Source organism: Leptonychotes weddellii, chromosome 11, assembly GCF_054177405.1.
Source record: "Leptonychotes weddellii isolate Sample4059 chromosome 11, ASM5417740v2, whole genome shotgun sequence".
NCBI classification, from domain to species: domain Eukaryota; kingdom Metazoa; phylum Chordata; class Mammalia; order Carnivora; family Phocidae; genus Leptonychotes; species Leptonychotes weddellii.
This window is the reverse complement of record NC_138379.1, coordinates 69271650-69287244: the sequence shown is the minus strand read 5'-3', so window position 1 is coordinate 69287244 and position 15595 is coordinate 69271650. Positions and strand designations below refer to the sequence as shown.

The following is a 15595-nucleotide window of genomic DNA, read 5'->3' as shown; positions in this document are numbered from 1 at the left end:
ATTGTGCAAGAATGTTAAATCTCAGATCTGTACCTCTGAAACAAATAATGCAATATATGTTAAGAAAAAAAAAAAGAAGAAGAAGAAGGTAGCAGGAGGGGAAGAATGAAGCGGGGGAAATCGGAGGGGTAGATGAACCATGAGAGACGGTGGACTCTGAAAAACAAACTGAGGTTTCTAGAGGGGAGGGGGGTGGGAGGATGGGTTAGCCTGGTAATGGGTATTGAGGAGGGCACATTCTGCATGGAGCACTGGGTGTTATGCACAAACAATGAATCATGGAACACTACATCTAAAACTAATGATGTAATGTATGGGGATTAACATAAGAATAAATAAATAAAGAAAGAAAGAAAGAAAGAAAGAAAGAAAGAAAGAAAAGAAAAGAAAAAAGAAAAAAGCATACCTATAATAAGTGAGACAACAGAAGAAAACCCATCATATTTTCTGAAAACTGTAGTCCTGATTGCAACCTGATACCACAGGCTTTGTTCTTTCAAATGGGAGAGAAAAAGCAAAGACTTCGAAGAGAAAAACCAGAAGGCTTCTCTTCATTACAGGGACTTCAAATCCAGCAGGTTCCAAGCTGGGTACATCACTGTTCTCTGTCTAGTCAAACCTCTGTCACTTCCTGTGTTTCTCATCTCAGTAAATGTCAGCACCATTTACCCCAGTCACTTAGGCTGAGACACGGTGTCATCCCAGACTCCTCTCTCTGTATCATCTGCCTCATCCAATCACTTATCAACAGCTACCAGTTCTACCTCCCCAAATTTTCTTAAATCAACTCCATCCTCTTGCTTAATATTACCACCGTGAGAACAATTCCAGCCCTTATCCTGGGATCACCACGTATATTGGGATGACTTGTCTGTTTCCCATCCAGCCTACACCTTGCAGTCTCCTGATCTCCAGAAAGTTACTATCTGACTTAGTTTCTGCTTGAAATCTCTGGAAAGAGGCTGAACTGAAGCAGTTCATTGTCTCCACTGCCCTCCCTGGCCTGCCTCCTCCTGATCTGATCTCTCCAGCCCCATCTCCTGCTAGTTTGAAACCAAAGAATTCCAAACTGTACTTCTTTCATAACCTATGTAGATACTTCCAAACTGTTCCACTGATAGGAACAGCACTCCCTTCTTTGCTCTGATAATTCTCTTATTTTACAGACTCGGTTTGGTTAAACTGTAGTCCTCCAGGGTACCCTGTGTCCCTCGCCTGCACCTCTATCGCACCCTGTAGAACCTTTATTTTGGCATTTACCCATCCTTTTGGAACTATTCGTCTGTGTGCACACTCCATCCATTGGTTTGGACGCGCTGTCTGCAGCCGGAGGGGCACTCACCACAGTCGCTGAGCCCGCGGAACACACGTAGGCAAAGTTTTCCTTTTTTCCTCCCACTTATCGCTGCCTTTCCCTCCCAGTTGGCTGGTGACACACAGTATAGGAAAACCAAGGTCATGGCCATAACTCAAGACCCTCCCACATTACTCGCACCAGCTGAAAGGCATCTGCGCACACAGGCAGTTCGGACACGCTGGGTCGGGTGCGGTGCTCGGCCTTCCCCGCCCCCCAAGAGCCCGAGACCTCCTTGGCACTGCTTGGCAGGCTCCCCGGCTCCGGTGCGCGGCGTCCGGGTCCGCGGAGAGGCGGCGGGAGCAGCGCCGGACCTCGGCCCCCCCCCTCCCCGGCGGTGCGTGATGGGCACCCCGCGGCGCTTCAGGTGACCTTGCCCCGGCAGCGCAGCCCAGCTGCGCAGCCCGCAGTTCCAGGCGCCGCGGTCCTCGCGCCCAGCGGGTCTGCTGGGTAACCCCGAGCGCGCTAACACCCGGCCCTGCTAGACCTCCCTCCCGGTTCTGTTAGTCAGCCGGCCATCTACAGGAATTTATTTCTCTGGGCCCCGGGTCATTACGTGGAGCAAGGGCCCCTTTGGACTGGGACGTCCCCCTGGGTCTTCCTATCTGCCCGAGCTTCTCATCGACTCGCCTTTCAAGCTTTCGGTCCTCCAGCTCTTCTGTCCACACCTTAGATCTGCTCGAGCCCTGCTGGGAGTCTGTTCCATTATCCCAGAGAGAAGAAAATCAGCGTGTGGATGGTGACAAAATGCCCCAGGGATCGGGCACTGCAGCCTTTCTGAGTGCTCCCACCTCTCATTGAGCCCCTTAGCCCTCCTCCACCTTTTCCTAGGACCCTCTTTCTCCAGTTCCCACGCCTGCCCTGTCCTGTTCCTGGCTGTGGGCTTCTAGGACTGTCTATCCTCAGCTTTCTGTCGGGACTGAGGTGGGCTGTGGGACAGCCGGGGTGGTGCAGGGAACCTCAGTGGATCCAGGTAACGCCGCAGTTTCCCTGTGCATTAGGCTAGCCTAGAAGAGCTACCTTGATGTGAGCCTCCTCTGTGGCTCTTGCGACTAACCTGCTTCTAGAGCAGCATTTTAATCCTTACAGTTTGACGAGTCCAGTGCCTTCCCTTGGTCATTGCTCTTTCTCTTTTCAGCTGGTGTCTCTCCTGGAAAAGAATCCTGTGCATCTTTTTCGTGCCACTTATCTTACCAGGTTTTGCTCCCCGAGTGAAAGATAAAGTGGGTCTTATATACACAAATGCACAGCTACAGCCAGCCCGGTACGGTTTGCCTGAGTGGGGGAAGGGGGTGGGGGCGTCTCCTTTCTTGGAGAAGATAATAGCAGCAGGATGCTCGGAGCGTGTCCTACCACAAGAACTTCCCTTTCCGCTAAGGCTATGGCGGCCTGTCCTCTCTCTCTCTCTCTCTCTCAGCATGTTTAATTGGTCTCACCTGACCCCCCTCACGCTGAAGGACCGATCTGTGGGACTTGAGACTGAAAGCAGAGTCGGAAGTAAGCCATACTTCACCCTGGGGGGTCACAAGTTCCTGATTTTCGGGGGCTCCATCCATTATTTCCGGGTGCCCAGGGAGTACTGGAGGGACCGCTTGCTGAAGCTGAAGGCCTGTGGCTTCAACACCCTTACCACGTGAGTGCTGGCCCTCTAGCCCTCCATGACCTTGCTACCCTACTCCTAACCCCTGCATCCAGGCGCAGAGCCTCTGGATTTGGGACCCCCGCCTGAGGGTTTACCTTCTGAATAGTCATTTCTAGCATGTGCCTTATATGCTTAAGTGTCACACCTCACACTTAGTTTGCTGTGGTCAAAGCCTTGGGTAGGGGTTAATGAGAGAAAGACAGAAGGAGTAAGTGATTGCCACAAGAATCTCTCTAATGGGAGAGTCATTGGGTCCCTTAGGAGCTCTCAGTTTAATGACAAAGGCTCAAAGTATACTTAGAGATAAATAATACATGGTGGGTTTTTTTTTAAGATTTTATTTATTTGAGAGAGAGCGTGTGTGTGTGCGCGCGCGCGCACACAAGCTGGGGGGAGGGGCAGAGGGAGAAGCAGACTCCCTGCTGAGCAGGGAGCCTGATGTGGGGCTCCATCTAATCCCAGGACCCTGGAATCATGACCTGAGCCAAAGGCAGATGCTTAACTAAGACACCCAGGAGCCTCAATACATGGTGTTTTAAAAACAATTTTTATTTATGTATATGGAGGTGAGCTTGTAAAGGAATAATAGTATCAAAAGAAATGAACACGTCAAAGGAAATACCAGTATCACTAAAGTGAAGTTTAATGGCATTAAGGGAATGAATACTGTAGCTTAATGATTAAGAGCATAGGGACGCAGGGTCAGACAGACCTGTCTTCAGTCCCAGCTCTGCCTCCAAGGGCATCACATCCTAGGGCCCTGGTGTCCTCGTCCATAAATGGGCAAAATAAAAATTGCTTCATAAGTTTGTATTGATGATTAAATGAGATAAAACCTTTACCTTATTTATGTGAAAAGTGCCTATCACAATGCCTGGCACGTATATGTACTCAATTCTAATGGCAAAAAAAGAAATGCAAACTTACTTTAGTCAATCATAAGAATTTAAATATAAATGTAACATGATTAAGTATACATTTAACATGATAAATTTAGCGTGATCTTTAACATGATTAGGTGTATAGTGACAAAAGGTAACGTGTATTTAGGGTCTACTGATGGCTGGGCATTTTGTAATTATCTTCACAAAATCACTTAATCTTCACAACTAGCTGTCCTATGATATGGATAGTGTAATTCTCACTGTGCGGGGGGGGTAAATGACAGAAGCATAGAGGGCTTAACTAGCTTCCTCAGGGTGAGTCTCCTCCCACCTTCTTCTCAAGGTGTGACCCTTGCTGTGACCCAGCTGTGAGTGAGGATGCTGCCCAGGTCACACACGGGCATAGCCTCCTGCCTGTGCACAGATGGCCAGTCAAATGAAAACCAGCCCGAAGCAAAAATCACATTTGAGTTAGGAACAGTGGAGATTCCTTCATAACAAACCTATTTCCACAAAAGCCTTGAAGCTCAAAAAGTTGGGAGTCGATAAAAGTGGGATATAGGGTAAGCCTCAAGAAACCATTCCAAGGAAGGCAGCCCTGTAACAGGTGCACGGGAAAGAACATGAGGTTAACTTCATGGGAATGGTGTTTTTGGAGTCAGAGAAAAAGGCTGGGGCACCTGGATGGCCCAGTCATTAAGCGTCTGCCTTCGGCTCGGGTCATGATCCCAGGGTCCTGGGATTGAGCCCCGCGTCGGGCTCCCTGCTCCGCGGGAAGCCTGCTCCTCCCTCTCCCTCTCCCGCTCCCCCTGCTTGTGTTCCCTCTCTAGCTGTTTCTCTCTCTGTGTCAAATCAATCAATCAATCAATCAATCTTACAAAAAAAAAAAAAGGAGTAAAGGCAGGGGAGCCCACCCTTCATATAACTAAATGCTGCCATTGACAGAACACTGAGATCCCCATCTACATATATCCACACTATAAAGTACGACAACCAGTTTTAGTTATTCAGCGAACATGTATATAGTATTTACACTTAGCCAGGCATGTTCTAAACCCTGGAAAATATTAATTCACATTGTCACTATATCAATACTATATGGTGAGTAGTGTAATCACTGTCTTATGTAGGTGAGAAAACTCAGGCACTTGCTCCAAGACTACACAGTATTAGCAGAACTATGCTTTGAATTCAGACACCTGGTTCCAGCAGCTAAGCAACTCAACCACCTTTCATAACTGGGGACTTCGAGACTGAGGATGACGTTCAGAGCACTTTGCAACCCTGCTTGTAAAGTCTTGTAAAGTTAAGTCCCCTCTGCAGGGCATTTTATCATTTTATGAGACAGAACTCATTTTTCTGTTTCTTGCTGAGATGTTTATCACCAGCAATCAGAAGGATATGTTGTCTTCATGGTCAAGCTGTGGGATTTTATTAGTAACATCAGGAAAAAGTAAAGGCAGTCCTGAGAGGCTTAAACTTACAATATAGAAGGAGAAAGAGCAGAAAAAATGTTAGCAAAACTCTATGGGGCATTTAATGTAATGTAATGTAATGTTTTACATCTGAACTATAATTATGTCAATTAAAAAATAGTTGAGTTCCTTTGCTTTTCTGGGCAATTCTACACTGGTTGTTATGGATTATACTTACAATGCATTGATTATTTAAAAAACAAAGAACCACCGGATGTCCTGACCCACCTACACCACTGACAAGACCTAGCAGGACCATAGAAATGCAAAACCTGCACTGCAATCAGAAGAGATGCCCCTTTCCTCCTGAATGTCTCTCCACCGTCCTCTTGTGGCAAAGATAAGCACGGTACTCGCTACAAAGGACAAAATGCTTCAAGGGCAGGCTGCATCCATTACTGCAGAGCTGATACTAAAGGTTGCATCTGAAGCTGGGAGGCAGTAAATTGATAATTGGCTCATCTAATAATCAAAGAATTTAATCATAAGTAATCATTGAGTTTTATTGAGAGTCTTTTCTACATCTAATGAAAAAATTATATGGTTTTTCTTCACTTCTTTATTAAAGTAATAAATTATATTGACAATTTTTCTGATATTCAACCAATCCACAGCTCTGGGATAAATTCTGTTTGGTTACGAGACATGCATATGTGAATATGCACACACACATAAACACATATAGATTGCTAGACTTGATTTATTTGTGTTTTATTTCAGATATATATATATTTATGATTATAACTGAAATTGATTTAAAATTGTATTTCTCTTAGTATCTCGTCCAGTTTTGATCAGTCTTATAATAAACTCATCAAGTCACTATATATTTTTTTCTCTTCTCTGAAACTACCTTGCAAAAGAATTCTCTTTACTCTGAATGTTTCTTAAAATTCACCTGTAAAATCTCTGTGACTACTATTTTTTGTGGTTGTGAGGTGAAGATTCAACTTTCTTGAATGGTTACTGCTTTTTCTTCTAGAGTATATACTATTTTTATTCTGTAGATCTTTTCTCCTTTTCTTTCTTCTTTTGGAAACTCATAGAGTGACTATATATTTTTTCTCTTCTCTGAAACTATCTTGCAAAGGATTTCTCTTTACTCTGAATGTTTCTTAAAATTCACCTGTAAAATCTCTGTGACTACTATCTTTTGTGGTTGTGAGGTGAAGATACAACTTTCTTGAATGGTTATTGTTTTTTCTTCTAGAGTATATACTATTTTTATTCTGTAAATCTTTTTTCCTTTTCTTTCTTCTTTTGGATTAACTGGGACTTTTATTTTTTTTTTTACTTTTTTTTTTTAAAGATTTTATTTATTTATTTGAGAGAGAGCGAGTACATGAGAGGGGAGGGTCAGAGGGAGAAGCAGACTCCCTGCCGAGCAGGGAGCCCGATGCGGGACTCGATCCCGGGACTCCAGGATCATGACCTGAGCCGAAGGCAGTTGCTTAACCGACTGAGCCACCCAGGCGCCCTAACTGGGACTTTTAAAGATTCTCCTTTCTTTCTTGGAAGTTGTACATCATATTGTGTATTTAGGCCTTTTTTTTAATCTTGTCTAAATATTTAGTTTTTTCAAAGAACTAGCTTGTAGCTTTATTAATACTCTCTATATCTTTTTGTTTTCTAGTTGATAATTTCTGAGTTATGCATAATTTCCTCTCTTCTACCTTATTTGATTTAGTACCTTCTCCCCTCTCCTCTTCTCTTCCCCTACTCGCTCCTCCCCCTTCTCCTCTATCTCCTCCTCCCCCATCCTCTCCTCCCTTTCTTTCTCCTCCTCTTCCACTTCCTTCTTTTCTCCTTGTCTCCTGAGTTGAATATTTAGCTCATTTTCTTTCCAGGATTTTGCATTTTCTAATATATTTATTCAGGGATATGAGTGTACCTCTAATTATTGCTTTGGTTACATATCCCATAAATTTTGCTGTGTAATACTTTGTCACCTGGTCTCAAACATTTCAGCTATTTGGGAATATGCTTTCTGTTTTATTTATTTATTTTACTTTTTATATTTTTAAAGCCTAATTTTCTAATGTAGTTGTCTTTGTCTTGGGATCATGGACTATGTGATGTAAGTTTTTGAGATTTGTTGAGATTTATTTTGTATTTTACGACTGTTGCATGTGTTTTTAAGAATATATGTGCTCTACCTTTGGCTACTGAGTTCTCTATGTATTTCTTAGATTCAGCCTTTCATTTGTGTTATTCAAATTTACATCCTTACAAGTTTTTGCTGTTATTTTCTTTGTTTCTTAGGGAAGTATTTTAAATCTTCCCACTATGACTATGGATTTATCCCTTTCTCTGGTTCAGTTAATTCCTCCTTTACATGAAGCTATGATTATAGACCACATGAGGTCGTGATTACTGTATCTTCTTGATGGATCATTTCCTTTTTTATTATTCGATGCCTATCAACATTTATTTGTGAGGGATTTTTTTTTTTGCTTTAAAGTCCATTTTGCCTGCTATTTAAGATTGCTCGAATAATTTTGCCTCATCTATATCATTTTCTATCTTTTTGTTTTCAACTTTTCCCAGCAATATCCTTTAAAGTAAGTCACTTGTGAGCATCATTTAGCAATTTTTTTTCATTCTGTTCTCTTAGTGCATAGCTATAAAATTTATCACGCATATTTAAGTCTTGAGCAAACCAACTTTTCATTCCTCCTCACAACGAAAGATCTTAAATACAGTCAGTTCTACCACAATGCAACATATGGATTCTAAAAATCTACATTGTGCAAAATTGTGTAATAAGAACTACAGAGCTAATGAGAAAATGAGGTTAGAGGCACAACACTCAAGAACTTTGTTGGTGACACACACAAAAAGATAGTCATCTAATAAAAATAGCACCTAATAAAAATTTTACACGTATCTCTTTGTCCCTACAGGCTCAGCCCTGGGGGTGGGGGGAGGTGCCTCGCACGGTCCTTCTTGCTAAATCTAAAACTGGCACTTTTCTTCATTGCATCTCCATTATCCTTGTAGGAAGTCCTCCTCTATTCTTATTTTGATTAATTCTTAGCAAAATTTCTCGGGTATATGTAGGCATTTGAGGGTTTTATCCTTTTCATTATAGGTTTAATGGGTATTATGTAGAATGGAGTGGTGAGTGGGATAATTTATGTATAAATTCAAGGATTCTAGAATCATAGGATTATTGGCAGCTTGGACCACAACTGGGTAATAAAGAAAGGAACTATTGACAATTATCAATGTTCACATAATACGTATTTAATTGCCATTAGAAACTCCAACTTATTCCAAAATAGAGCTATCCCAGGTGTTGGCATGGATTTGGGGCTGACCTAGGAATTTAGAGGAAAGAAATCAGAAGATGTTTATTGTACTTCTCCCTTCCCTATTACAGCTATGTTCCGTGGAACCTCCATGAGCCAGAAAGAGGCAAATTTGACTTCTCTGGGAACCTGGACCTGGAGTAAGTGCTCTTGCTTCTTCTATGGCCTGGCCTGGGGTGGGGAGGCAGAGAGGTGGCGCCTTGGGGTTGATCAGGAACCGTGGGACCATCTTGGTTCTGCTTTGAGAACCAGAGAGAGGCGGGTCGGGAGCCTTGTTCTCAGGACCCACATGCTCTCCATGAACCTGTTACTCCTGGGGGTCTGGGTCTGCCTCCTCTGAGCCCAGACCTCTTCACTGCAGCCCAGAGGTGCCTAATCCCCAGTGTCTGCCCTGCTTTGCAGTGTGGGCCAGCCACCTGTGCTGGGACAGGGGTTGCCCCTCTATGGTAGCAAGGCTGTTGGGGTCAGGTTCACTGTTGGGACCCCCTGGTACCCTGTTTGATGCCCTTCCTCCTTATGCCCCCAGTGGGGCTGTGCAGAAGGTCCTGGGCTGGGAGCAAGTGCGAACCCAGCTCCCAGGGCCTGTGAAGGGAGGGAGGAGAGGAGCTGGGCAGCTCCACCACCTTGTGATGCTGGGCTTGTCCCCACCGTCCCCTCTGTGTCTTGAGAGCGGCTTACACTGACCTCCCTAGGGCCTTTGTGCTGATGGCTGCGGAGATCGGGTTGTGGGTGATTCTGCGTCCAGGCCCCTACATCTGCAGTGAGATTGACCTCGGGGGCTTGCCCAGGTGAGTGGGGCTGTGAGTCCAGAGTTGTGGTTGTAGTAAAGTTTATCTGTTGGGTTTACTAAACATAAAACTTCAGTCTAATAACAATTGAGCACATCCTCTGTGTCTTGCACTGTTATTTGCTTTATATACATTGTCTCAGGCAGGGGTTGCAGTAGTATGGTGAGGTGTAGGTGCTCTTGTAATCCCCATTTTATAGCCGACACATCGTGCTGGTGCTCTGGGTGTGTGGCCAAGAGTGTGCAGGGGGAGAGGAAGCATCAGGATGATCATAGTCTTTTTTCCACACTGGAGGGAGCTATGCCCAACTCTGGCCTGTGGTGGGAAGAATAGGGGGAAGCCTTAGACACTGAAGAATGGGTTTGTTCTAACCATGTCTGATTTTTCTCTTAGTTTGTCAGTGGAAGACCAAATTCTCTGTACTAAGAACCTTCAGTCCCCCTCCTTTCCCTCTCATTTTCCTTTGCCTGTTCTCTCATCTGTGATGCTTGCCCTCAATGCAAACAACTAACGTTCAGGGTGAGAATTCAAGAATGCTCTTCTGTTACTGTCACAAGCTGACAGGACTGCCCATTTAGTCCATGGCTCTGCTCCAGGTGAGCACTTTTACTTTCCTTTGTCAGGTAAAAGAATTACTTTTCTCCAAGATGAGCTTGTTCTCCCATCCCAGCTCAGGAGCAGAAAATACCTGACCTTGAAGAAGAGGGTGCCTTAGAGGAGAAGCAGTTAATGGGGCAGGTTAGCTGGATCCCTGCCCAGTACTTTACAGGTGATCTGGAGGTGTGCTTACTGGCTTATAAGCTCTTACTCTGTGCTGGAAGTCTCAGCTCTTAGAGGAAATGCAACCTCTGCCTAAGGTGTTTACACTGTGCTCAAGAAAAATGTTTTTAATGAACTGAACAAGAAGAGAGGAGAGTATTCAACGAAAGGTTAAACTACCTCTCATTAAGATGTGGGAGTACAAGTCTTGATAGTAAGTTGTAAAGTGCCATGTCGATGGAGTTGGTTTCTTTTCTTCTAAATTTCTGAGAATGGTCCAAAAACCTGACATGGACCCATCCCTTCAGGACCCCTGAGTGCTCCAGGACCATGGACATGAGCTCAAAGGATGTAAAACTGCCAAAGCCCCACCCCCACTTACCCTCACCTCTACCCTCCCACCTCAGACACTGAGCTTGTCTCCTTTGGCCCCCAGCTGGTTGCTGCAAGACCCCAAGATGATATTGAGAACAACCTACAAGGGCTTTGTTGAAGCAGTTGATAAGTATTTTGACCACCTGATTTCCAGAGTTGTTCCTCTCCAGGTAAAGCAAATTTCCTGTTCTTCTTTTATTTTTTTTTAAGATTTTATTTATTTATTTGAGAGAGAGAAAGAGAGAGCACAAGCAGGGGAAGGGGCAGAGGGAGAGGGAGAAGCAGGCTCCCCACTGAGCAGGGAGCCCGATGTGGGACTCGATCCCAGGACACTGGGATCACGACCTGCGCCAAAGGCAGATGCTTAACCGACTGAGCCACCCAGGCACCCCTCCTGTTCCTTCCTTCTTATCTTTGCTTTAGGAAATTGTTTTTCTGGCTTGTTCACAGAATAGGCCATGCCCAGTCTTTATGAGAATTAAAGCTGACATTCTTGCAATTTTCAATTCTAGACCCCCATCTTAAGTAGAGCCTTTACCCCAAGGTTTCTAGAAAGACACACATCGTACAAGGGACTGACAAAGGGTGTTCATTTGTGGTTGTCATTGTTCTGAATGTACTCGATATTCATTAAGCTCACTGACCTTCATACTGCTTATTTTTACTCTTAAATTATCTTTGTTGTTTTAAATAGTTAATACAGGTCCTTGGTGATAAAACTCAAAAGAGTTAATGGTGAAATAATTCTCCCCTCTTACCCTGAGCCAAAGCCATTCAATTTCCTTTTCAGAAGATAATCAATTTTGCCAGATTTTTGTGTGTCTTTCCAGAGATCTCCTACACATATAGAAGCAAGTTATTTATACATACGCTTACACATGTGTATGTGTATTTATGCATACTTTTTAATAAAAAATACACAATTCCCACTGAACTTTTTTTCACTTAAAAATATATTTTTGAAACCCATTCTTTTTAATATCTGCATAGTATCCCACAATTTGGATATATCGTGATTCATTTAACTAGTACCTCATCATGGACATTTGATTTTTCAAGTTTATGCTATAATGCATAACTTGGCTTATATGTCATTTTGTACTTGTGTGAGTATATTTGTTATTGCTATTTACATTCCAGTTTGTTTTAGTTTCATGAATGCACAGAGCACAGACACCATGCATTTTCCTTTCTTCATGGAGTCTCCAGATCTTATGCAAGGTACCCACAGCACACAGACCAGTCTGTGATAAAAAAGAACATATACCCTGCAGTCTACAAGGCAGCAATTGTTTGGTCATTATGTTTGATTTTTAAAATACAACTCTCTTCCAAAGAAGAGGAGGCACATGGCTATTATTTAAATAAAAATAAATCTTATTTTGAGAGCATATATCTTGATAAAACTTGAGAGGGGATAAAAACCAATTATTAGGTAGTAGACCAATAGCTTATTATCTTAGACTCTTTTTTGGGGGGGGAAATATGATGCAGATCTAGCCCTTTGTAACTAATTCTCAATTGTGAATTATGAGTTACTCTTAGAATAATTTTAAAGAAAAGAAACTGTGGATTAGGAATGGAAATAAAGGGAAAGACAGATTAGGAATAATGTCTCTGCAGTACAGCTTTAGGAGAGATGAGCAATGCTGCGGCGAAGAAGACATCGTCGTTAGGATTAAACTCTGGGTCTCTTAGGCGGAATTGAGGTACATCTTTCATTAGAAGGGCTAAAATCCATATGTTTCTGGCTGCATTTCTGCCAAATAGGTGGGACCAGATGCAGGAGCAAAAATCTCTGAGCCTTAAAGCTAGAAAGACTTTGGATGTTTGGCTGGAAGTTCAGGCACAAGTAGAAATGCCACATACCATTAGTACAGATGCAGCAAGCAACGCGAATTTACAAACACCCCACTGAAATCATGAGGTAGGAAATCCCAGGAAACTTTTCAAAAGCAAGGAATTTTAAGTGCAAATGAAATTTATAGGGCTTATCATTACTAAATTGTTAGTATTTTAAAGTTTTCTATTTGGTTATCTTGTTTTAATTATTACATTTAAGTAATTTTTAGAGTGTCTTTACTATTTCACTTGGGACTTTCACCCTTCTAACCCTGTTTGTTTTGTAAGGTCAACCGTGAATTTATGACGCAGTTTTTAGAAATCTCACCCTCCAGGTTGGGGAGAAGATATGGTTCAATAATACAAACAATTTTTCTTAATTCATCAGTGTGGAATACTTATGTTCACTTAACGGGTAATTACTGAGCACCTGCTATGTGCCAGATGCTGTGTAGGAGCTAAGCTTCCAATGGTGAGAAGGACAGACATGGTTCCTGCCCCATGGAGACAAATGACCACTTACAACATGAGGGATAGTTGCTGCAGTGGAAGAAGTGCAGGACAGCCCTCATAGGGTAGCAACAAGGGAGGAAGGGAGGCTCAGGGCATGGCTTTCCAGAAAAAGTAACTTGAACAGTGACCTGAGGCATGGGCAGGCATTAGCAATGGTCAGGAGGATCCAATGGGTAAGGATCAGAGAGCAAGAGACAGAAGGAGGAGTTTGAAGAGCTGGAAGTAGAAAGTAAGGTGGGAAAGAGGCAAAAGATGAGGCTGTAGAGGAAAACCCACCACACATGCTCACTCTCTTCTGTTCCAACACAGGGGCATGCTCATTCTCTTCTGTCCCATTGTCCAAAACGGAATACCTCTCTCTAAAATTGGCATTTACTCTGTAGGCAATAGGAACCATGTGGGGGGTGGAGTGGTCAGGCTGTTAAGAGCTCACTCTGCCTTCAGTATGGAGAGGCTTCTGCACTTGAGTGTGGAAGGACATTGAAAGATTAAGTTAAACAGTGAAACTTATAATGTCAGTATAATTTCAACTAGGTTACTGTTGGTGACAGGTGGCACGATGGCATTGGAAGAATTACTGTGGTGGTTTGAGGGGTGGAGTCGAAGTGAGAAAGCAAAGCAAAAAAACCAAACCAAACAAAACAAAGTGAGAAAGCAGAGAAAATTGAGTGTAGACAACCGGTAACTCTTTTAAGAAACAGGGCTCTTAAAAAGGGGAGAGCAAGAGAACTGTGGGTGGGGTAACAGTCCTGGGTGCTCTCCCTCTCCAATGTGAGGGTTCCGAATACGTTTCCATGATGCTGGAGGTCAGTTGATTTGGAAGGAGAGGTTGAAAGTACAGAAGGTAGAGGGAACAGGGCAGAGAGTAGGAAGCAGGGAGACTCCACGCACGAGTGGTGGCATTATCCTAAGGCAGGAGGGGGAAGGAACACCTCTTTCATTTGCTGGGGAAAGTGGATAGGGTGGGCAATGAAGCACGGGAGTTTTTAGGTTTGAGATTCATATTTAAGCAGATACTTAGTATGAGAAATAGAGGGAAAACTGTGGGAGCTGCTTATCTCCAAAGTCTAGGGAAGGCGGGACTCTGTGCAACAGCTGAAGTGCCTGGAGGTGATTGACTCCAGGACCTGGGGGAAGAGAGGGAGCACCAAAGGAACATGAGGTAACTACTTGGATCAAAGCTTACCGCACCAGGTGTGTGATCTTAGCAGCAAACTCAGAGACTCCAGGCTTTTCCCACCCGTAGCTTCACATTTCCCCTTGATTTGCTTGTTTCTCAGTACCACAGGGGAGGCCCCATCATTGCAGTGCAGGTGGAGAATGAATATGGTTCATTTGCCAAAGATAAAGATTACATGCCTTATGTTCAAAAGGTAAGAGACACTTGGTGTGTCCTCATATTTACATGCTTCCTTCCTCACTCTGTCATTTTTACCGGCATGCATTTTCAAGGCCCTGCTGCATGGGTGACCCTGTGGTAGGTGCTATGGGTCTCATCACTATGTGAGATCAAGTTCAGTGTCTCTGTGAATGTGCAGTGTTGTCAAGATGTACTCAGATAACTTTATTAGGAGATAAAACATGATGTGGAAAGACTATATCTTTCTCTTGCTATTTCTATGACCCATAATTCTCCTTAAATCTGGGGGCTGGTAAATTTACATCCATAGTAAATAATGCTTCATGAACTTAATGACGACGGCTCTCATCCTGCAGCTTTCTGACCTGTAGTGTTAACATTCTTTCTTCTGTTGCCTTTGCTCCTCCATGGAGGGGGGGGGATGTCTCAGGCCAGGGAACAACTGCAGTCTTGCCTGGTTGCCTTTCTGATGGGTCAGGACCCTTCCCGTCCCTGATTTCCCACAGTGAAGAAGCTGATGAGTTTCGAGTGTAAACTGGACCTCCTCCCCAGGTTGCTAAGCAAAATGCGGGGTCGCATGTTAGCTGTGTCCACACAGAGACCCCTGGGAGGGACGACCCAGAAGGCAGCGGGGAAGAGCTGCCTCCTGGGCAAGGAAGAGTGAGCAGGTGACAAGAGGGGGAGGAGGGCAGTGCTGGGCTCCCCGGACATCCTGGCTCCTCCCACAGAGCTCTGGCCTCCGGGGCTGGACAGGCTCTGTGAGGGACTCCCCCCTCTAACTTTTCTCAGGGGCATCACGTTAGACCCCCTCAAATCAGTCTCATTCAGCTAGCATTGTTTTTTCTTGACTTTCAAAATTTACTACTTGACTACCCCGCCAGGCCTGGACATGGCTTAGTGAATATGTAAGACACATAGCTGGGGTCCTCTTGCCCTCTGGTCATCTGTCTGCTCCTCAGCCCTTAGTAAATGCAGTTTGCAAATTAGATTCCACCCCCCTTCCCTGAAGCCATGACAGGCTTTCTTGCTTCCTTTGAGTGTCCAGGTAGGACCCAAGTTTTATGAAGTTTATCTGTGATCCCCACAGCCTTGGCCTCTTTCCTTCAAGCACCAAGTGCTTCAAAACCTTCTCTCTTTCTCTTGGATTTAGAGCCTCCCTCAAGTGCTTCCTCATAAAAGTCAGCCTTGGGGTTTTCCCCTTGAGACTGTGACCATGGATGTCAGAGCTCCTGACTCAGCTGCTCTTGTGGTCATCCCTGGGAACAAAACAGGCTGGGACAGAGACCAAGGTT

The 15595-nt window shown here is 44.0% G+C and overlaps 1 protein-coding gene across 1 annotated transcript in view; it reads left to right on the top strand.

Moving 5' to 3' along the window:
* Window positions 1–580: 580 nt before the first annotated feature.
* Window positions 581–15595, top strand: part of LOC145716027 (beta-galactosidase-1-like protein 3) — an 18936-nt gene continuing 3921 nt past the window's right edge. The window contains exons 1-7 of the mRNA XM_081797343.1: window positions 581–1721; window positions 2493–2618; window positions 2772–2987; window positions 8738–8806; window positions 9359–9454; window positions 10650–10758; window positions 14224–14420. Coding sequence (XP_081653469.1) covers window positions 1459–1721; window positions 2493–2618; window positions 2772–2987; window positions 8738–8806; window positions 9359–9454; window positions 10650–10758; window positions 14224–14420 — 1076 coding nt within the window. The 5' untranslated portion in view covers window positions 581–1458. The remainder of the gene's footprint in view (window positions 1722–2492; window positions 2619–2771; window positions 2988–8737; window positions 8807–9358; window positions 9455–10649; window positions 10759–14223; window positions 14421–15595) is intronic.